General features: G+C 42.0%; 1 protein-coding gene across 1 annotated transcript in view; it reads left to right on the top strand.

Moving 5' to 3' along the window:
• The window catches only part of KSR1 (kinase suppressor of ras 1), a 72,623-nt gene extending 51,703 nt beyond the window's left edge, over nt 1-20,920 (top strand). The window contains exons 4-20 of the mRNA XM_076354798.1: nt 740-1,211; nt 2,080-2,084; nt 4,012-4,072; nt 5,176-5,259; nt 5,844-5,905; nt 6,013-6,119; nt 6,431-6,599; nt 7,874-7,915; nt 8,891-8,945; nt 9,679-9,724; nt 10,774-11,153; nt 12,055-12,151; nt 12,957-13,090; nt 13,507-13,638; nt 13,913-14,048; nt 15,032-15,165; nt 20,105-20,920. Coding sequence (XP_076210913.1) covers nt 740-1,211; nt 2,080-2,084; nt 4,012-4,072; nt 5,176-5,259; nt 5,844-5,905; nt 6,013-6,119; nt 6,431-6,599; nt 7,874-7,915; nt 8,891-8,945; nt 9,679-9,724; nt 10,774-11,153; nt 12,055-12,151; nt 12,957-13,090; nt 13,507-13,638; nt 13,913-14,048; nt 15,032-15,165; nt 20,105-20,183 — 2,195 coding nt within the window. The 3' untranslated portion in view covers nt 20,184-20,920. The remainder of the gene's footprint in view (nt 1-739; nt 1,212-2,079; nt 2,085-4,011; nt 4,073-5,175; nt 5,260-5,843; nt 5,906-6,012; nt 6,120-6,430; nt 6,600-7,873; nt 7,916-8,890; nt 8,946-9,678; nt 9,725-10,773; nt 11,154-12,054; nt 12,152-12,956; nt 13,091-13,506; nt 13,639-13,912; nt 14,049-15,031; nt 15,166-20,104) is intronic.
• The last annotated feature ends 564 nt before the right edge of the window (nt 20,921-21,484 follow it).

Below are 21,484 nucleotides of genomic sequence, written 5' to 3' on the forward strand. Positions count from 1 at the left end.
AGCAGGTTGTCGTGGTTCCTTTTTGTCCAGCTGTCTGTCCCTGGTGCAGCTCTAGCTAATACAGTCTGAAGAAACACAGCAACTCTGTGCTGAGAGCTGCTGCTGCCTGTAATTGAACAGCAGTGCCCCAGTACTCCAGGTGTCAGGTGAGTTCTAGGCACTGGTTATATGCCAGAGAGAGAGAAGAGCAGCCAAATGAGTATCAGAAGCTCCTAAACACCCCTTATTTCCAATCTAATGGCCTTTCTCAATTTAAGTGGTGTTTAGCAGTTCTGTTGGCTAATAGAAAATAGTTTCCTCTTTTTACCAAAGACCAGTCTAAAAGCAGGCAGGGTGCCAGGTTGGGTGTACAGATTTGTCTAAACAGATTGGCACCAAATCCACATAGGCTTGCAGTGGGATGTGGGTGCCTGTTTTATATAGGTATGCATATCCCACATTCTTCAATAGGGCCCCAATCTGTTAAAACTCAGCCCATCTTAGAACATAGGACCTGATTTTAGCTTTTGAGATACATAGCTACAGATAGGAAAGAAGGGTAGTTACTGCCATTAAAGGTTACTTTAGCTGATATCTTAGATGGGTGTCAGGGGAGGAGAAACTAGACTTGCACCTTGGCTAGGTGCAAAGCAGGGAAGAAAACCCCACCTTATAGCCTAAAGCAGCATGATGTGGTAAGTATATATACATTGGCTTTTCTTTTTAATCAATCACTAACATTGCTATGATTGGTGAACAGGTGGGGAGTTAAAAGATGATGTGCTGATGAACCTTTCTGAGGCACGCCGAGAGAACAGCTCTACAAACACGACCGAATCCCTCTGCTTCTCTGCGCCCACATGGACTCCCTCTGCACAGCACTTTCCCAAGGGCAACAGCCAGCAGGCACGTTCTGTGTCAGTGTCTACAATCCCATCTTCAGATTCTCTTGCCTCGAGTCATGGACCTTCTATCTATGCAGAAAACCTCCTGGACCCTTTTGCATTCCCTGCACACAGTGGAAGGTTAACACCAAGGACTCCTCACAGCATCACCATCACTCCACCAACCACTCCTCAAGCCAAGAGACGGCATAAGTTGAAGCCACCACGGACTCCTCCTCCCCCTTGCCGGAAGGTTTTTCAGCTGCTACCTAACTTTCCAACCCTCACAAGGAGCAAGTCCCACGAATCACAGTTGGGAAACAGGATAGATGAAGTTCCTCCAGTAAAGTAAGCGTGACACTTCCTCCTTCCCCACAGGCACTGGTGGGCTATGTTCATACCAAAGAGCATTCAGTGCTCCAGTTCTGACTCTCTGAAAGAGCTGGCGTCCAGTTGCCTTGTCATGGTTTCACTGTAGTCTGAGAATCTGTATCAGTGGGATATTCTAAGATAACCACAAAACCTGCTTGTTAATAGTGTACTTTACTTGAAATTTATTTGAATTTATTTGAAGTTGCACCTGCTGGGTGCAATTGGGATGGCTGCTACTATTAAAGGCCTCCAACCAGTTTTTCTCAGGCATCTAGTAGCCAATTCCACATACTAGAATTATCTTCTGTCCTTAAATGTTCCTGACAGTTCAGGTGGCTGGTATCCTTTTATGTTTTATATACTAAAACCTGCAAATTGCTAAACATCTAAATGCAGCAAGTAAGCATCTGTGGCCAACGCACAGCTTTGTTTTGAAATCCAGTGGTAAGAACCTGGTTCTGCTGTGATCCAGGTCGTGTTGATTAAGTCTGGTAGGAATTGCAAAATGTAGCACTTCTGTGATTCAGGCACTTCCATGGAGCCTGCCAGCTGACTGAGTTGTGCAGCCCCATTAGCACTTCTCGTCTGCAAGCCAAAATTCAGGTGCACTCTTGTACACTTCACTCATAGGCTGGAGCTGGAGCTCTACCCAGCAAAGACTACCATTTGTAGGCAGGAAAATATTGGCTATACAGCAACTTCAGGAGCCTGTGCAAAACCAGAGATGTTTGTAAGCCTGACATCAAATGCTGCAGGAAAGAGTTTCTGCTCTAGCAACGTGTGTATCCTGTCACATGAATATGAATGTCTAAAAAAAAAAAATTATTTTTTTTTCTCTCTCTAGGTTCGGTAAGAGACTTTTACAGGGCTGTCTTCGTTTCGTTGCTGAGCGAGAAGAACCTGTCCTTGTCAACTATCTGTTGATCATCCCTGTGCAACCTCTGGAGGTCCTCAATAGGGCCTTCTATCCCAGAGTTTCTGTTAACAGGAGATTGGCCTACTTGGCCTACTGGAGAACTGCAGGATGTTTGCATGGTCTTTTTTGTACCTGGTATTTCTTCAGATGTCAAAAGCAAGGAAAAGGAATACTGATGTTTAAAGGGTTAAAGCAAGGGGTTTGGGTGTAATTGCTTGTCTCTGATTTCAGACGGCTGTTATTGATGCCTCTTGGGTACTAGAAATAACTTCATATCTAACCATTTAGTATCTTTGGATATTCATTGCCAAGTATCTCTGTAATGAAATTAGACAGTTGCATGCAACCTTCTGAGAAACACTTCAGCATATGCTTAAATGTGGAATGCTTCCTCTGGTGTTGATGAGTCTATTCACATGTTTAATGGCTTACAGGACTAGGACTTGTGTTTTTATCCAGTAACGTATCAATGCCATTTAATGTTTTAGCTATCCTGATGTGACTATGTGTGTCTGTCTCAGACACAACCTGTAGTAGAGAGCTAATGTAGAGAGATATGGGCATCTTGGAAGTGTCTCACCTTTTTGTAAAGTATAAAAGTCCAAATAAGGACATTATAGCACCACACATATATCTAATGCCCTTTAAAACAAAAATCCCAGGAATTACGTTCAGAAATGAAAAAGCATAGAAAGAAAATTGTAGAATGAAAATGCAAGCAGAAATCTGAGCATTTCTCTGTGCAGAGTGATAGAATTTATGCAATAAATAAAAAAGGCATCAGAATAAATTCAAACAGAAATGAAGACTTTTGGTGCTTCTATGCATATAGTCATATTGTCTGTTTTGAAATCTATACTGTAGGCTCTTTTAAGTCCCATTCAATTCCAAACTTTTTTATATTCATTAGGACTCTTCAGTAAGGATTTAGCCATCTTAACTGATGTTAACAGCCATCTTAACTGTTGTAGTATGATTAATTCAGATGACTCTGCATTTGGATGGCCCCACTAGATCAGCAATATCCTTGGAAAAGCAGCTAGTCATTCCAGCCTATTCTAAGATGCTGAAGACCACAGATGCCTTTAAAAGTTCACTGGAATAATGATAAAAAAGAATCTGGTGCCATCTAGGGTCAAATAAAGAGACTGGCTTTTTGTAAGCATTGACAGTGTCCAGCCTTGAAGCTGTGTTGATACTTGCAGATTTGAGTTTTCTCCAGATTTGCAATGTGGCTATAGATTTAATTCAGGAAATAATGCCAGAATCTTAGTATTTGAGAGTTTTTAGGAAGTTATGTGGTATAACCACTGGAATGCTGGACTGGCATTTTGAAGTCTAGGTCACCCTTTATGCACTTACCAGCTAGCTAAGTGATCTCACATAAATCTTTTTATTCTTGTGGGTCACACTGGCCCTGTCTATAAAATGGAGATAATAATTTTCAGTGTAAAAGAATATTCTGAAGTCTACTGACACTGCATGAAAACTGGGTGGTAGTATTCGTGGTAAACCAATTGGGAGTAAAGTCTGACTTTCCACTTTGTTTTAAGATTGGCCTAGACCTAATCAGATAGACTTCTGTAATCCCTAAACATAAAACATAATGATTTAACAAAAAGAAGGAAGAATTATGATTCCACCACCAAATCTTATCTTACATTGCCTCCATATGAAAACAAATAAAAGAGTAGTATCTGGTAGTAGCTTTACAGCGGAAGGCAAACCAATCTCAGCTGTGCTACTAAGCATCATGGCTACTAGTCCTTATCTATGACAGTGATCACTTTGTTTCTGTCTAGACTGGTAAGCACGCTGCTTAGTAATGCTTTCCTAAAACATCCTTTTGTTCTCCATCAGAACTCTCCCAAGGATCCCCTCAAACGGTACGAAGAGACTTTGGCTTAGCTGTAACACACAGGTAAGCAACACATGCTGTGGGAGCCACAAAGGAAACAAACTGAGGGGTTAGACCAGGACAGCATCCTATTCAGTGCGTTTGTAGCAGTCACGACTAAGACAGGTTTGAAGTTGGGTCGGGTGCCTCATTTGCTAAGTTCAGCCTGAACTATGTATTTCAGCTTCATTTCAATATATGCACTTGAAATCCTTTTTACAAAGCCAACGGACTCGTGATTCCGTAATGACTAGCATACCAGCAGTAGCAATGCTGTGTATGGAGTGATAGGACCAAGCATGCCAAATGTGTAACAATGCCTTTTCTAAAAGACTTCCACTGCTACGAATGAAAGGGAAGCTGCTCCTTCCTCCCTACGTTGAAAGAGCATAAATTTCCCTTTTCCTCTCTTATATCTTCCTGCATCCCCCCTTCCCAAATCCAAACCAAAACTGGGCCAGCTAGTTCTAATGCCAAACAAACCTATCGGTTTAATTTTCTGGTAAAAGGGATAACACTCCCACCACCACCCACCCACCATAAATTGGGTCCCAGTTCTATGAAGATGTTCAGGTGAATATAGCCAGCACCACGTGACATGTCCTGCTGACCTGAGGAGGGACACCAGCGACTGATAGGCAGCACGTGCTCATGGGCTGGATCTGCACTTGGAGTGTGTGCTGGCTGCTGCCTCTCAGCGTACTTGCTTGTTTCATGAGGTGAAGCTCAATTCCAGTTTGAGGGTTTTTTATGAGAAGTGATATTCTATCACTTGGATATCTTTGACCGCATGAGGCTTCAGATCTGTAATTGCTGAGCTGCAGCTTTGAGGACCTTCTAGAGATGGGTGTACATGCACACCCTGTCTCCTTGTCAGAGACACCTCTGAGCACCTCTCAGCCCTGTTCCAAGAGTGGATAACTAGCAAGAGGCCAGCAGAGTTGGTGCCAGCCTTCTTTCAGTTGCTTTTGATCAGAAAAGTGAGAAGTCTTTTCCACAACACCACTTGCCCTTTTCAGAAAGGGCTAAAGGAGTATAATAGCCTGTCTGTAACTACCTATGAATGTTGATTTTCCTTCAGACACCAGTTAACCATTAATCATTTTTCTCCTCTTGTTTCCACTTAGGTTCTCTACAAAGTCTTGGCTATCTCAGATTTGCCAAGTCTGTCAGAAAAGCATGATGTTCGGGGTGAAGTGTAAGTACTGCAGGTGAGCACACAGTGATGATCTTTTTCAGAAGAACTTTGCATTTGATTCATTAAAGTTTGCCAGTGACGAGTATCTCTTGACGTGATGCACTCTTAACAGTGGCATCATTTTTTCAGTCAGCTTCTGAACTGGCAAAGGAATGCTTTGGCACAACTTACACTTAGGTTGGCAGCCTGACACGTAGATGAACCAAATTTATTTCCCTGCCACAGGCTTCCTACCTGATCGTGGGCAAATCTTGTAGCGGGAGCTGGATACCTAAATAACAGCGAGGATTTTAGTTTTTGCTTCTCTGTCTGGGCTGTTAATTCAGAGCGCTGAGATTTTGATGCTTCACTGTTGCAGGATGAGGGTCAGTGAAAGCAATGATATTAAAAATAAATCAGATGCTAAGATATGTATATGGCTTTCATTAGCCTAATGATGCACATAATAGAATTCTTCATATGAATGCATGGTGCTTTGGGGCCTGGAGCATTCCAGAACTCCCTCTGAGATTAGCATAAGAATTACAAATTAAGGGTAGGCTTCCTCTTTTGGGGAAAGAACAAGTTGCTATTTAACATGTAATGTTTCTCTTTCAGATTAAAATGTCACAACAAATGTACTAAAGAGGCACCTGCTTGTAGAATATCCTTCCTTCCCAGTAAGTAATTTTCTACAAGTTCTTAGCATTTCAATGTAATTGATGGTATCACAAGAATAAAAAGTCTGATTAAAGCTTTTTTCTCCCTTCTCCAACCTGTTTTTCAGTAACAAAAATAAGAAGAACAGAGTCTGTCCCTTCTGATATCAATAATCCAGTAGACAGACCAACAGAACCACAATTTGGAACTCTTCCCAAAGCACTAACTAAAAAGGTACATGGTGACTGAAGTGAGTCTTGTGTCTGTAAGTCACTGAGGAGCTACAGTAAGGAGAGGTGGCAGCAGTACCTTGCTGGTTGCAGCAAGAATGGCACCTTGAGCTTTCGCTTTGTAAGGAGACTTTGATATGTGACATTTTCTCCTTGTAAAACATAGGTTGTGCACAGCTCCAGCTGCCTACTCAGAAAAACTATGCTATGATCGAAGGCTACGGCCAGCTTTCTTTTCTCTGTTCAGTAAACATTGAGGGGAATTCTTTCTTTCTTTTTATTGTTTTCTCACGAGTGACTTTCCTTGCTTTGCAGGAGCATCCGCCAGCAATAAATCATCTGGACTCTAGCAGTAATCCTTCTTCTACAACCTCATCCACACCGTCTTCTCCAGCACCTTTCCAGTCTTCCAACCCTCCCAGTGCAACACCTCCCCCAAACCCATCTCCTATGGGCCAGAGGGATGGACGATTTAACTTCCCAGGTAAACTTATGTTTTTCAGGAGAACTCAGCCAAGATCAGAAAGGCCTCTATGCAAGCAGAGGCTGACCAAGACTTCATAGGTAGTTGCAGGTTTCTGAATACATGGTCGTGTCTTAAGCAAGGTGTGAAGGTGTATCTTGTTACCTGATAAAAGAAAATGGTCTGTTCTTAAAAGTTTTTAAATGGTATCAACAAGATACCTTTGCAGGAGACAGATTATTGAGTGCTGGCCCCTTTCTTAAATGATTTGATCTTTCTATTTTCTCCTTTTTTGAAAAGGACTAAAAAAAAATATTATATTCTTTCTCCTCCCTTTTCTCATTGTATTGTAAAATGCATGCTGCCTGCTGTGTTTGGTCACCAGTGGCTTTAAATCATGAGTAAGCTGACTACTAGAGCAAAACGTGAAAATAAGAACTGGGATGAATTACTTTACCAGTCCCTTCCAAAAGATAACCAACAATTAACACTCATTTTTAAACCATTGACATACATGTATGGTGGAGAAGAATTTACCCTACGTACTTTACATATTAAGGACCCAAATGTGCAGTCTTTACCAAAGTCGACAGGGGGAAGGATCTCTAACAGGAGCAAAGATTTACATAGTGAGAATAAATTTAATTCCTTTGATCTGGAAATGGAGTCACATGCTGCTCACTAGCTGCTACACCTAGCCTTCAACATTGCTGTATTTTGCATCAAGCTTTTGATCTCTGAGTAAAAGTTGCTATTTTAGTCTACTCAAAAGGAGCAGAAGCAGAGCCAGTTTAGTACAAGGATTCTACTGCAACTACTTTGTATTAGGACATACTGCTCAAATTCACTGAAATAAAAAAAATGCTTGCAGATGGCTCATGAGCTTCAGCTTCTCTGGGTGCGTCTCTGAAAAGCTGAAGACATGACAGAGCACTGAAGCACCAGCTTTTACCTGGGTCTGCCTTTTAGCATTCCTGGGTTCTCTAAATTTGCTTCTGCCACTTGAAGTCTGAATGTGTTATTTTCCCACCAGACTGTTTGCTTATTGGTAACATAGCTTTCATTTGATAAGTATCATCTGTCGTAGTCTTCCAAAAATGCATGTGCTGAAATTCACCCCCTCAAGCAGGCTGATAATCTACTAATCTGTTTCCCGACAGTGAGTTGGGACTAATTCATTGAATGCATATGGGGCATGTACTGATGATCCTCTAACTTGTTTGTGTTTTTTTTCTCCTGGTAATTTTTTTTGCTGTCCTTTAAAAAAAAAAAAAAAAAAAAATTAAAAAAAAAAGCTGCCTACTACATTCAGCATAGACAACAATTTATCTTCCCAGGTGAGTTGATTGTTTTAATTCTACTAACCAGCTTCTGCTGCCAAAAAGTAACTTGTTTGTAAACCTCTGCATGCTGCCCAAGAACAATAATTCTGCTTTTAAAAAAAAAAAAAAAGTATCTAAAACAATTCAAACTTTCTCTTACCTCACTATATAAATTCAGGCCTCTCTCTCCTAATAGGAGGTAGTGATGTGATTTACGTACTAAGGTGAAACTTTGAATATTCAGTTGTAAAACAGTAGCTTTCTGTTGTGGGATTCTATACACAGCCATGTTCTTTCTTTAAAAAGGCTCGCTTTTAGGGTTATATGCTTAGCTAGAATAAATGGACACTGTCAGTTTGGGAATGCTGAGCTCACCTTTATGAACTGAGGCTTTTGCCTATGGGATTTAAGAATGATGCAACACTATTCATATGTGGATTTGCATATACAAACTTTTCTCAGTCAGCTGTTTGTGAACCCTTAGAAACAGCTTGTTTGTTTCCAAAGTGAGAATATATGATGTAGGATGCCAGGTACAGAGTATTTATTCTGAGTTTTGGAAGGATTTGCAATCCAAGCTGAATTTCCTTTGCACTGGTGACACTGGACAGACTAGGTGCAGTTGGAATACATGACCTGCAGCATAGATGAATTCAAATGTCCTAGTTCTGTGAGGATTTAAGTATTTGTGATTGTCCAAGGCAACCTGAAGGCATGTGAGCAGTTCACAGACAAGGACTGACCTCGAAAAACATTACAGATAAGTAGGTGAATGGGAAGAAGACTGGGCTTCATCAATATACAGGCATATAAGTACTAGGAAAGATGAGCATAGTTTTAAAAGAATAGAAGTATAAAATCATATTGTCTGTGGTTGAGTTTACTTTATAATTCCTGAATAAGAAGCAAATTATCATTATTGCCATGTTAAAACTTCCAATCTATAAGAGATTAAAGTGTAAAATGTCATAAATGTTTCTACTTTCCCAGAAATTCCCAGTCCTGCACAAATAGCACAGCCTCCAGAAACAGCTGCAGACACTAAGTAAGTATAGTTTTAAATTCTTTTATTTGCATAGTGTTTACCTGATAATCTTCAGATCAGTCTGAAAGCGCTATGTTATGACCAGAACTGAACTTATCATCTGAGAACTCACAGGGTAATTTTAGTCAGCAAGGGTGACACTGGTATTCCCAGTTTTATAAAGCTGAGTATGATATTTACTTTAAATCGGACAGTAAGAAGTCCACACCTTTAATATCTAGTTATGGTTATGTGTGCATTCCCAAGATCAGAAAGGTCCGATGAAATAGAAGTTACGGAGTTTTACAATTAAAAGAGCACTACACACTTAGCTGCAAGCAAACATCTTTTTAAGGATCTGAGTTGTAGGGCATGCAAAAGATTTTAGCCTGCGTTGCCAGCACTCACAATTGCTTCTCCACTGTAGGTGTTTCAGTAGTAGGAAGAGGAGTATCCATTACTGGAACACATTGTAATAATGCAGCCATGCCACTGCCAAATCAATCCCTGCCACTCAGTCATTGAAAATCACTTCAGAGTCTTTGTCCCTCATTTGCTAAAGTAAGCTTAGAAAGTCCTTATCTGTTAAGTGGAGCAGTAATGGTATTTTTCTTTGACCTACTATAATGCTATCAAGATCTGTTCTCTATTTGCTTCTTTCCACTCCACTAATGGCATACGTAGCAGCCCACTTTTCTAACTCAGGTGGATATGCAAACGTTATTTTCACTGTAAACCTGTCTTCTCTTGTTAGTGCTCATGAACAGCCAGACACAGATGGAGTTGAATGTGAAGCAGAGGTAGGTTTTCTGGTTTGCCCTTTTGTACAATCAGAAATGCCATGTTGAAAGTGCAATAAAAAAAGTTGTGGCCCTGGAATTATGAGTGTAGACTAGCTGTGCCTTACCTCAGTTCCACTGAACTGTTTGTACTGCAAAGATCTCAACTAAAAATTCATGGTTTCTGTAGCTAGGCTGAAACATTTAAGTACTTGTAAGAATACTTAACTTTTTCTTATTGGGCTAAGATGATATTTTTCAAACTTTTGGCTCGCTCAGTTTGGCACAGCTGTTTTTACATTACACGAGCTGCAGGCCTGCTGCTGGAGCTACGAGGTCTAAATACTCTGCAGACCTCAAATCTGCAAGTAATGCATGTGTAGGTGCTACCCGTGGTCACATAAGCCCATGCTTACAGGCTTTGCTTTGCAGGATCTACCATGAGCTAATGTTTTGCATAGGAAAGCCTTTCCATACCTATTCACAAGACTGATTTTGGTAGTGCCTAAGCACGTGTTCAGCTTGTAGTATGAACACTGAAATGGCTTTCTGTAGGGATGAGTAAACTTATAGAGATAGAATTGATGATTTCAGCAGAAATTACTGGCATTTGGATCAAGCTTGCTGATTTTTGGAGCATTTCTCCCTAACAGGAGGATTTTAGTAATCGCAAAAAAACCAAAAACCCACCCACATTTATTTGAAGAACAAAGAGGTTCTTGACCCTTCCTTTTAGAGTGGTCTTGTGGTATTTTTCCCCACACTGAAGGCCAAATCCTGAGAGATGCTGATTCCCTAGACGTTAGTGCTGGTTCTACAAATTTAACTCTATATGGAATAAAGCCTTTCTTGTCTTCACCCACGTGCACTGACATACAGAAGATGTATGTCTTTTTGTAGCCTTCCGAGATGACTTTGTCCTGTGAGGTATATTTCTAGAGCTGTAGTCAAATGCGTACATCCAACCCCCTAAAGTTCTCTCAAAGCAGCCCTTGCTGCTGGCTGGTAAGCTGCTTCTGCCCCTCAGATGGGACTCTCAGCGTGTGTTTCCATTCTCTTTTTGTAAACAGGTGGAAGAACCAGAGACTAATAAATCAGAACCTGAAGATGATGAGGATGAGGTGGAGGATTTGCCAAACAGGCGGCCACGCTTGCAAGGGATGATTTATCGCAAACCTAGCCAGACCAGCGTCTACCTGCAAGAATGGGACATTCCTTTTGAACAGATTGAACTGGGGGATCCTATTGGCCAAGGACGATGGGGGAAGGTTTACAAGGGAAAATGGCATGGGGAAGTGGCCATCAGGCTGTTGGAGATAGACGGGAACAATCAGGATCATCTCAAGCTCTTTAAAAAGGAGGTGATGAACTACAGACAGACCCGGCATGAGAACGTGGTGCTTTTCATGGGAGCATGCATGAACCCTCCTCATTTAGCAATCATTACTAGGTAAGGATATAGCATCTTAGTATTATTTTTAATATATACATATTATATAGATAGATAATATTTATTTTTTATATATAAAAATAAACCTCTTACTGCAGTCAGGAGGTGGCAGACATGAATGCAGTCTGTGTTGCTCAGAGTTTTGGATACTAGGGTTGTCTCCTTTTAGGGAACGTATAATATTTTTTGGCAATTTTCTTTTTATTTTTGATTCTTAAATAATAAAATTCAAAAAGCAGGAGAAAAAAATCTGGAACAGGCTGTTCCTCTGTCACCTACTTCCAGATGGTTCCAATTCAGCAAAGTGACACAGTAAACCAATGTGTGAGGCTGATAATGCAATAGTTACCTGTTCCTTTCTGCTCCTCTTAGGGACACTTGTCGATTAGGCAAAATTGTTACTATTTTCTCCTCTCTTCTGTTTTCAGTATTTAGTTGAGATGAGTATCATTTAGCCCCTAAATAACAGCTTTTTGGGATGTTCATATGCAGGCTGAATTTAAGTAAGGCCAAGGGCATGCCATTCTCATAGGCTGGCAAGGAGGTACTCAGTCATTTCTAATTGCCAGTTCCAAAAGAAGTTTCCTGCTTAAGTGACCAGCAGCAGAAGCTGGTGCTCAGATTTTGAAAACCGGACTTCAGATGTCAGAGCAGTATAACAACAACTGGGCCTCTGAAGAAATACCTAAGCATTTTTTGCATATCCTTGAGCATGCTTTAACAATAGGTCTCCTGTACAATTGGGTCCTTAGAGTTCTTCAAAATGGCATTTCTCAGCAGGAAGAGGGCTGGGATTCTGTCAACATGATAAGAAAACCGATTGAACATCCAGTGTTACATTCTTATTTCCCTCCAATATTTTAAAGACCTTTTTCAGGATTGTTGTTCCTCTTTCCTGTAGCTTCTGCAAAGGAAGAACGCTTCACTCGTTTGTAAGGGACCCCAAGATATCCCTGGATATTAACAAAACCAGGCAGATAGCACAGGAGATCATTAAGGTAAGGGTACGTTACGCTAACGGAGACATCCACTTTCTGGGCAGTGCCTCAGCAAGAGCTTAGAGGCTGCACAGCTGGAAAGGTTCTCTAAGTCTCAACAGCCCGACACGGTGTTGCAGCAGGAGATACTCAAAGTTGGCTGAAAAAAAGTGCTGATTTAGTGGGCAATAAGCTAAGGGCCTGTAAGGAGAGAAACAGACCTTTTGCTTGTCAGTAAGGGGCTGGGGAGGGAGAATTTAGATAAAGGGAACAATGAAGAAAGGCATGCAGGACAGGTTTCCTTCCCGGTCTCTTCTCTTTATTAGTAACTGCAGCTAAGTTAATGCATTCTGAAGTAGATGGCATTTTCTCCCAGATTTGCACAGAGTTTTCTGTGCTTGCTTTCAATATTTCTGAACTGAAGAAGCATTTGTAAAGTTGCTGTTTTTTCTTCTGGCAGAAGTATCCTGTGAATTTAGCGAGCAGACTTGTGTCAGTTGTTCATTGTTCTTACACATACAGACTTCTTCAGAATGGTGAAGTCCACAGCCACTTAATGCTTCAACTAAGAGTACCCTTCCAGCAGCCCTACTATGCAGAGCGTGAAAAGCAATTCAGAGGTTGAGCACTAAACTAAGATCCGCTCCCTTGCAGACTTCCCTTGCACCCTTCCTGCATAAGTCAGACAGCTGCTGTGTCCCCATTTACAATTAATCATTTATGCTGGAGTAATGAGAGTAAATGTGTATTAGAAAGCAAAGCATGCCCAGAGTTGGAGGCTTGTAAATAATAAAAAAAAGTTTACATCTCTGCATATATTTCCCAGGGCATGGGCTATCTTCACGCAAAGGGGATTGTACATAAGGATCTGAAATCCAAGAATGTTTTCTATGACAATGGGAAAGTTGTGATCACTGACTTTGGATTATTTGGAATTTCGGGTGTGGTTCAGGAAGGAAGGTAAGTGCTTGGTCCAATTCTAGAGTGATAAATAATGATCAAATAGAGAAACATTTTGATGCATTACACAGCACAAGTGAGGAGTGTCAATTGCTTTAGTACATACACATATTTTTGGAATACGCACTTTGTTTTCTTTTTTTTTTTTTAGCAGAGTTCTTTCTACAGTTCCCGTAGCACAGAGCTAGGAAGTTATATATGGAATAAGACTCAGAACACAGAACAAAGAAAACTTTAAGCCCAAGAATGAGCGGGAGAGTTAGGCTAACACATGCATATTTTTTAATATGGCAAGAAAATTAGAAAGGAAATGTCAGCAAAAACATTTGAGTAAATAAAGTCAAGGCATTAGGTGAAGCACTGCTGCTTGGTTGAAGCAGTACTGTTTCAGTACCACTTCTTTCTTTGGAACTCAGGAGGGAGAATGAATTGAAGCTGCCTCATGACTGGTTATGCTACCTGGCCCCTGAGATTGTTCGTGAGATGGCCCCTGGGAAAGATGAAGACAAGCTGCCTTTCTCCAAAGCTGCAGATATCTATGCCTTTGGGTAAGAGAGGAACACCTAAGAGTACCACGGGAGCTTGCTAAATGAGATTTGTTACAGGCCTGAGCCTTGGGAGTCAGTGGTCCTCTTCTCACAGGCTTGCATTTTTCTCATGTACTACAAAAGTCACCGGTGGGAGGTGTGTGGCGTGGGAGGGACTTGCTGCACAGCCTTATACACCTTCCAGAGCTTGTCTGAAGAAATTGGAACAGTGTCAGGGTTTTGTGTCTTTCTCTTAAGAGCAGGCAGAGGCTTGATTTGTCTGTTGATGTTGCAGAACTGTGTGGTATGAGCTCCAAGCAAGAGAATGGCCTTTCAAGAACCAGCCTGCAGAGGCACTCATCTGGCAGATTGGAAGTGGCGAAGGAGTGAAACAAGTCCTTGCAACTGTTAGTTTGGGGAAAGAAGTCAACGTAAGTACCTCAGTTGCAGGAATCCTTCCATATAGCTATTTATCAGGAAAAGAGGGAGCTGCTTAAAGAGGAGATTTATTTTACTCTTATTATAACTCTAAAGATAAAGGGCAGGAGAGAGAACAGATTAGAATGGGACACCAGGATAGATAATAAGCCTCTGCCCATAGCTGTCATATAGAAGTGGACATTCACCAGTACACAGGGAACTGATTATGTGCGCTTGCAGCCCAGAAGGCCAATTGTATCCTGGGCTGCATCCAGAGAAGGGTGGCCAGCAGGTCGAGGGAGGGGATTCTGACCCTCTACTCCGCTCTGCTGAGACCCCACCTGGAGCACTGCATCCAGCTCTGGAGCCCTCAGCATAAGGAAGACACGGACCTGTTGGAGCGGGTCCAGAAGAGGGCCACAAAAATGGTCAGGGGAATGGGACACCTCTGCTATGAAGAAAGGCTGAGAGAGTTGGGGTTGTTCAGCCTGGAGAAGAGAAGGCTTTGGGGAGACCCTGTTGCAGCCTGTCAGTACTTACAGGGGGCTTATAAAAAAGATGGTGGCAAACTTTTTAGCAGGGCCTGTTGCGACAGGACAAGGGGGAATGGCTTTAAACTAAAGGGGGGTAGATTCAGACTAGATAGAAGGAAGAAATGTTTTATGCTGAGGGTGGTGAAGCACTGGCCCAGGTTGCCCAGAGAGGTGGTGGATGCCCCATCCCTGGACACATTCCAGGTCAGGTTGGACACGGCTCTGAGCAACCTGGTCTAGTTGAAGATGTCCCTGCCCACGGCAGGGGGGTTGGACTAGATGACCTTTAGAGGTCCCTTCCAACCCAAACTATTCTATGATTCTGTAAGTATGTCCAAGACCTCTGCTAAAGAGTATCTCTGGCTGGGCTCGCACAAATCGCAATGCTCAATCAGTTGCTTGGTCTGCACAGTTGACCTGTGAACTAAGTGGAGATGATAAGCCACAGATATCCTTTGCAGGAAATTCTCTCAGCGTGCTGGTCGTTTGATCTCAGTGAGAGACCTAGCTTCACTGTCCTCATGGATATGCTTGAAAAACTGCCAAAATTGAATCGTCGGCTCTCCCACCCAGGGCATTTCTGGAAGTCTGCTGAGTGAGTATTTGCTGCTGTTAAGAAAATTTATGCCGCTCAGAATTTGCTAACTGATCATTTCTGTGCTTTATTTTGCCTTCCTGGGGGCTGTCAAACCTCTGATGGGAGAGTAACAATGTGCTGTTCTGCTCTTCTGGTTTCTAGGAAATTATGCAATTAAGCTTGCGTGCTTCAGACAGTTAATTTCCTACTGTAACATATTCACCTCCCTCCTTCAGTAGATTATTTATCCAGCTTTATGTTTGGTTTCAGAGAGTATCTACCAACAGTATTGGAAAGGGCCCACACTGACCCCAAAGTGGTTAGAATTTCCCCTATAATGGCTGGTACTCACTGAGGAAGGGAAGGACCAAAGAATGTGCCACCGTTTCCCTTTAAAACCGAACTGTCAAATTTTGGAAGAGTCCTAGGTTTGTAGCCTTCCTCAAGGAGCATGTAGGAAAAAAATCCAACCCCCTCCTCCTCTTTATGGAAGAGTGCCCAATTTGCACAGGCAGATAAAGAAATGAGGCATTAGTCCTGACTCAGAATAATTGACTTCTGGGGAAAAACCAAAGCAGGTGGTAATCATGTGTCGAGTGATTTACAAATCCTGAAGATGCAGTAAACTGACAGCTAGGAATGAGTTGCAATGTTTGGACTGAATCTCTAAGTTGGAATTACGTCAAGATCTGGACCAAGGAAAGATAAATCATGAGAAGTCAGCATAAATCCTTGTCAGATCGTGATACTTTCAAAGTCAGTTTCTGTGTTGCAATTGGGGAAGAAAGGTCTCATATAATCAAGCATCCGTAAACTGTCAAAACCGGAAGAGGTCCCTCAAAGCACCTGACTGTACATCCCTCGACATCTGTTATGACAGACCAGACCAGAATATAAAACTCAGTCCAGTTCAGGCTGGATGAGCATAAAGCCACAAGGCCTAAAACTTTCAGCCTTCCTTCTCATGAATAACCTGTCACTCTCAGAGAAGGATGGTTCCCAGTTCCACTTCTACCAAAATCAAGTGGAAGCAAAGCAGATACAACTTCTGGAGCCAAGAGACCGAAACCGCCACCCCAGACCAGTTTTATGTCAGTCGTCTAATCTCCACTGCTGACCACTGTTACCCCGAGTAGCCCCGATGGACTTCAGTTAACAGGCTGGGCCTGCAAGCCCCAGTGAAAGACAGACGGCCCAGTTTCAGGAACACGCTTAGAGTTTGTTAGGCACAAGGTTACATTTTGGTGACCTCAGTGTTTTTTCTCAGAGTCTGGGGGAGATCAGACATGTTTGCCACCAGTGCCCATTTACCATGTACTCTGCTCACTGTTTATTTTCATCTACTGAACCGCTAATATTTATTTTCTCTTTTTTCTCCTTTTTTTGATGTTTAATCTACCCCTTTCTTTCCCATAACCCTTCACAATCTTCCTGCAATACCTTATCATAACTAACCAAACGCTTCTGTTTGCTCATATGGTGACTGTCACGGCATTTTGTGCTTTGGTGGGTGCGGCTTGTTTGGGGTTTTGGTTGAAAATTTTGCCATTTGTCTCTTGTGCAATTTCCCTAACATTTGTACTGGATCCCTGATATATTACAATGTCTAACAACTTTAAAATGCGGAATACTTCTCCAAGACTGTGGCCTCATCTTTATGCAAAAGGACACTATTATCAGCAAAGACTGAATGCTTACTACCCACTCATGGATAAGTAGAACTGTCTGGTATTTTTTCCTTACACTAGACAGACATATATGCATATCGCAGCACTCATTTTAAAAAGGTACAACAAAGGGTTGAGAGAGTCTTACATTTGGCAGTTGTTCTTTGCATCATCGGTTACTGCCTGTGTGCGCTGTGGAATGTAGTTGGGAGGCAAGGTCTCTTTCTGCACCCTGAACACTCACTACTCCAGCAGAGCTGTCACAGCTACGCTTCAGTCCTTGTGATTTCAATTGTCTAGATTTTTTAAAACAAAAATTTGAAGAGAAACCAACAAAATCTGAGCTAAAAAACGGACCTGTATGTAATTGCTGCTTCTTATCTGTCCTTCAGTCATAATTTAAGAGAAACAATTTTTTTTTTTCCTCTTCTGGCCTAAAGCATAGCAAACCCTATCTCCAGGCACAGCTTGCGTTGGCCAGATCTATACCCAGCTACCTTGAGTACGTGCTTCTCCATTATCCATTCCTTCAAGTCATCCAGCTTCACTTGTGACATTTCCTCCTATTTTTTTTTTAAACTAATCCTCCCTTGCCTCAAGGGAAGATCATTGTATTTAAGTCGTGTTATGTTATGAAGACAACAATTCTTTTGCCAGGAGATTTGCATGATACAGCCGTGGCCTTTGGTAATATTTTTTCCTTTCTACAGAAACACACTGTACTCCAACACTATGGTTCTGTGTGTCAACACTTTCATGCCCTCATTTCTCTATACAATAAGATCCACTTGTGTTGGATCATTAACTCTGATGACTGATTTGACATCTTTTCACCTACCTAACCAGACACCACAGAGCAGACTGAGAGCCCAGGCTGTCTACACATTCCCATGCAGACAATCACACTCTCGCATTGTCCTCTAACATCACATTGGAAATGAACTTGAAGTAATGCTTCCCATTTGGGCAGTCAGTTCATGAGAATGCTCTATTCCAGAGCAATTTGCCAAGTGATTATTTTGGATTAGTGTTTCCATAGGGAGTTACTCTTGAACAGCTTGTGGAACTGCAGAACAATGTCTTATGTAGTAGCTACCCTAATTATTTTTCCCTGGGTAGACGGACTGACATCCCCCCTCCACCCCCACAAGTAGTTCATGTCAATTTGCATACATTAATACTTTTTCTCTGCTCAAAGCATTTAATAGGGGAGAAGTACTTTAAGTGTCAGTATTAATTATCAGCATTGACAGCTGAATTAGTGCTCATTGAAATGAAAGTGCAGGCAGCTCAGTTGTTGTTCATCCCCTGCAAACTGCGTTATATTCAAGTCACACTTGGGAGGCTCTCTAGCCATGTCAGCCAGAGATCTACTCGGATTCAAAAGCCACTAAAGACATGTTCACATCCTCTCTGACAAATCCTCTGAGAAACATTGCACTAACCCCATGCTTTGTTCTGGTGTAAGCTTTGTAATATGTAGTTCTCAAGGGCTTGCTTTAAATAACTGAAAACTAACTCTCATGGTGTCTTTTTCCCTTCCCTCCCATATTTCTTTGTAGGTTGTAGCTACTGGTGCAATAATGGGCTCCACCTTGCATGCTTCCATGTGTTGTATCCTAACCGGCAACTTGGACAATCACCTTCCATTTAAAAAAGCAAAAACAAACCACGAAATTAACCCATGGACATAATCAACACTTTATCCGAATTCTCCTTTTCTGCCTTTTTCCGCTTGGTGTGGGCTGTTAGCTTGAATAACAACTCCTGTCTGCAAGAAGTTACTGTCTAACAACGCGGCCATCTTTCACTCCTGAAGCATTTCAGCAGGCTGTAACTTCCTCCTGGAAAGGGTCTAGTGATCTGCTCTCTAACTAACTAGGTGCAAGCAACAGCGAGTGCTGTGTGTCCTGCCCAGCAGGTTGGGGGTTTTCCTGAAACTGGTGTGACTTGCCTGCAAGTCTGACGAGGCGGAGGGGTGCAGTTTCCGAGTTGCAGTCTGAGGTTATGCATGTCACCCTTAGTGCTGGACTGTGGCTTTGTGACTGAAGGTAACACAGGTACATTTTCACAGGCACAGCTGATGACTGAGCACTCCACTTGCACTGCAAACCAACAAGAGTTTAGGGCCAGATTGTGCCGGTTCTCCCTTGGGACCAGAGCCAGCGCTGAAGCCAGGGTCAATTCTGTCAGCGGCTGGATGAAGCTGGTGCAGTTCTTGAGTGGAAAGAAGGATGGTCCTTGCTCTGCTTGGAGCAGGTTGTGGTCCCTTAGCCTACCAGGGACCAGGCCACAAGTGGTGTCCAGAACTGGCCCACGTGGGTCAGCTGGGATCAGCTACAATGCTGTGTAAAAGAGGAGGAAAGCGAGAGCGCCCTTCAGTTCCTCCTTCTCCTCCCCTTGCAAATTTAGTGCTTTGAATTTTATGATTTGCTTCTGTTTACATCCCCGTTCAGCAAAATGTCTGACTTAACGTTAGGGGCTTTGCAAAATTGTAGGTAACACAGCAAATATGTGCCTTTTTTAGAAAAAGGTCTTTTTTCATTCTTTACCGATTCATGATTTTGAAAAAATATCATTTCGGAGGGGAGAGGATAGGGACAGAGGAGAATATGCATCAAGAACCAGAGAGGTTTCTGCTGTCTTCAGCGAGGACAAGTACACCCACATACTTACTCTCTCAGAAAGTCTGCTGCAAGAGCTCACATATTCAGGCTGTCTGCCTTGCCGTCACCTGAGTGCATGTGTGTAGCAAAGCATTTTGAAAAGAAAATGTTTCTAGCTACGCCAACAGTTTAAGGGTGAAAGAAAAGACATCTTCATGCACTTGCTACAGTCTATAAAGAGGAGCAAATGGGTTTGGGTTTGTTCTGGTTTTTTTTTTTGTTTTTTTTTTAACCAATTGACATACCTTGTCAAAACACCCCTCTCTCTTAAAAAGAAAATTCTGTAAGTCATTTTTTCCTTCCCTTCTACTTCAAGGAAACCAAGTGCCCGTTGAAAAAAGTGTCGGGCTTCTACCCGCCTTAGGTACTTACGAAAACCTCCTGTTTCTCCAATTTGAGGCAAATCAGATTTGTGCTGTATGTTTCCACTGATGAGGTTAGCATGAATAAGTTCATGCGTTTGCTGCTTAATTACTTAAGCCTCTTTTCTGGGTGATCTGAAGTTGTACGAGAGCAGAATCTAACCCATTTTAGTTCCTTTTATAGGACTGTAGCTTTGTAAGAAAAATTAAAAATAAGTAACTCTTTCCCCTCCCTTCTCCTCTCCCTCCCCACCCTTTTCAGCATTAACAGTAGCAAAGTTGTCCTGCGTTTTGAAAGATTTGGCTTGGGAATCCTGGAACCAAGTAATCAAAAGATATAGCATGGTGTGTAATTGTGTTGTGATAACGTTGTCTGCCTACTTACACAAAGCATCAGAAGTCTTCACTGAATCTTCCAAGCTATGAAACTGGTGCAGCCACAGCTGAAAGCCGCACGACCATCAATTCACAGCCCCGTGTTGTTTGCAAAGTCTGAATTCTGCCTGAGCACCAGCAGTTATTTAAAGAATGTTTACATGATACTTTTGTGTGAACTATATTTTTTTTACACATAATAAACAGTGAATCAAGTTTAACCACAGCCATTCTCAAATAGCACTGAAAAAAAGAACTATTTCTAGTTCCTTCTTGGGTCTGTGGTAAATAGGAGCTATCTTCTGCCTTCAAAGCATTTGTTTTCCCTAAGAGAAGTGGAACTGGCTTGTTCCAGAATGGCAAGCCTCTAGGACAAGGGGTTGGAGTTCCAGATCGCATTTTTCTTTCATTAAGGTAAAAATCAATCTCTTACACTGTGATTTGCCCAGACCAATCATTGAGCTCTGAGGTTTGTTTCAGCAGGGTTAGTTCAAGGTAACCCAGAGCTTGGACCAAGTTACACTAGTGCAAATCTGCTTCTGATAGGAGAGTTTCTGATCACGTAGGCTGTCCCAATTAAAGACTCAAGCACTCTTCTACACAGAACTCACAATAAAAACTGCTTGTTCTCATGCAATCCCGTAGGAAGCTTAAGACTTGCTGGCCTTTAAAAAAATAAAAACATGACTTGTTACAGTTCTGCACACAGGGGCCTCATTCTTCTTCCGAAGTTTTAGGCACAACAAGTTCTAGTTCCCTAAACTAGCAGCTTTTCTGGAAATACAACACTGACCAACCAGACTTGACTCTTACTGTCCCAATCACCCTTTCATTTGTAGAAGAAAAGACATTTTCCAGAGCTGCAGGGAGAGGCACGAGTGCCAAGACAAGGGAAAAAGCCATTCCTAAATAATGCATTAAATAAGGTCTTGATGCACAGAGCTTGTTAAGAGATTCAGAGTCATTCCCCCCCCACACACACAGTGTTACCAGCTCCTACAGCTGGTCACATTTAAGTTTGCAAGCTGTTTGTTTTAAAAAATTTAGGACTAAAGCAGTTGTTTAGGGAAAAACTAACAACAACAGAAATCTTGCAACCAGGAGGGTTACATCTGGGTTTAGAGGACTTGACTCAACCCAACAGCTCAGACTTGTTGCAGAGGTTAATTTTAAGACAAAAAAACCCACACCCCCTCTCCAGTGTTATAAAGGATATGTCTGATCACTGCATTTAAGGTGACATACATTATCCCACTTGCAAATGGAT

Source organism: Aptenodytes patagonicus, chromosome 17, assembly GCF_965638725.1.
Source record: "Aptenodytes patagonicus chromosome 17, bAptPat1.pri.cur, whole genome shotgun sequence".
In the NCBI taxonomy this organism is placed as follows: domain Eukaryota; kingdom Metazoa; phylum Chordata; class Aves; order Sphenisciformes; family Spheniscidae; genus Aptenodytes; species Aptenodytes patagonicus.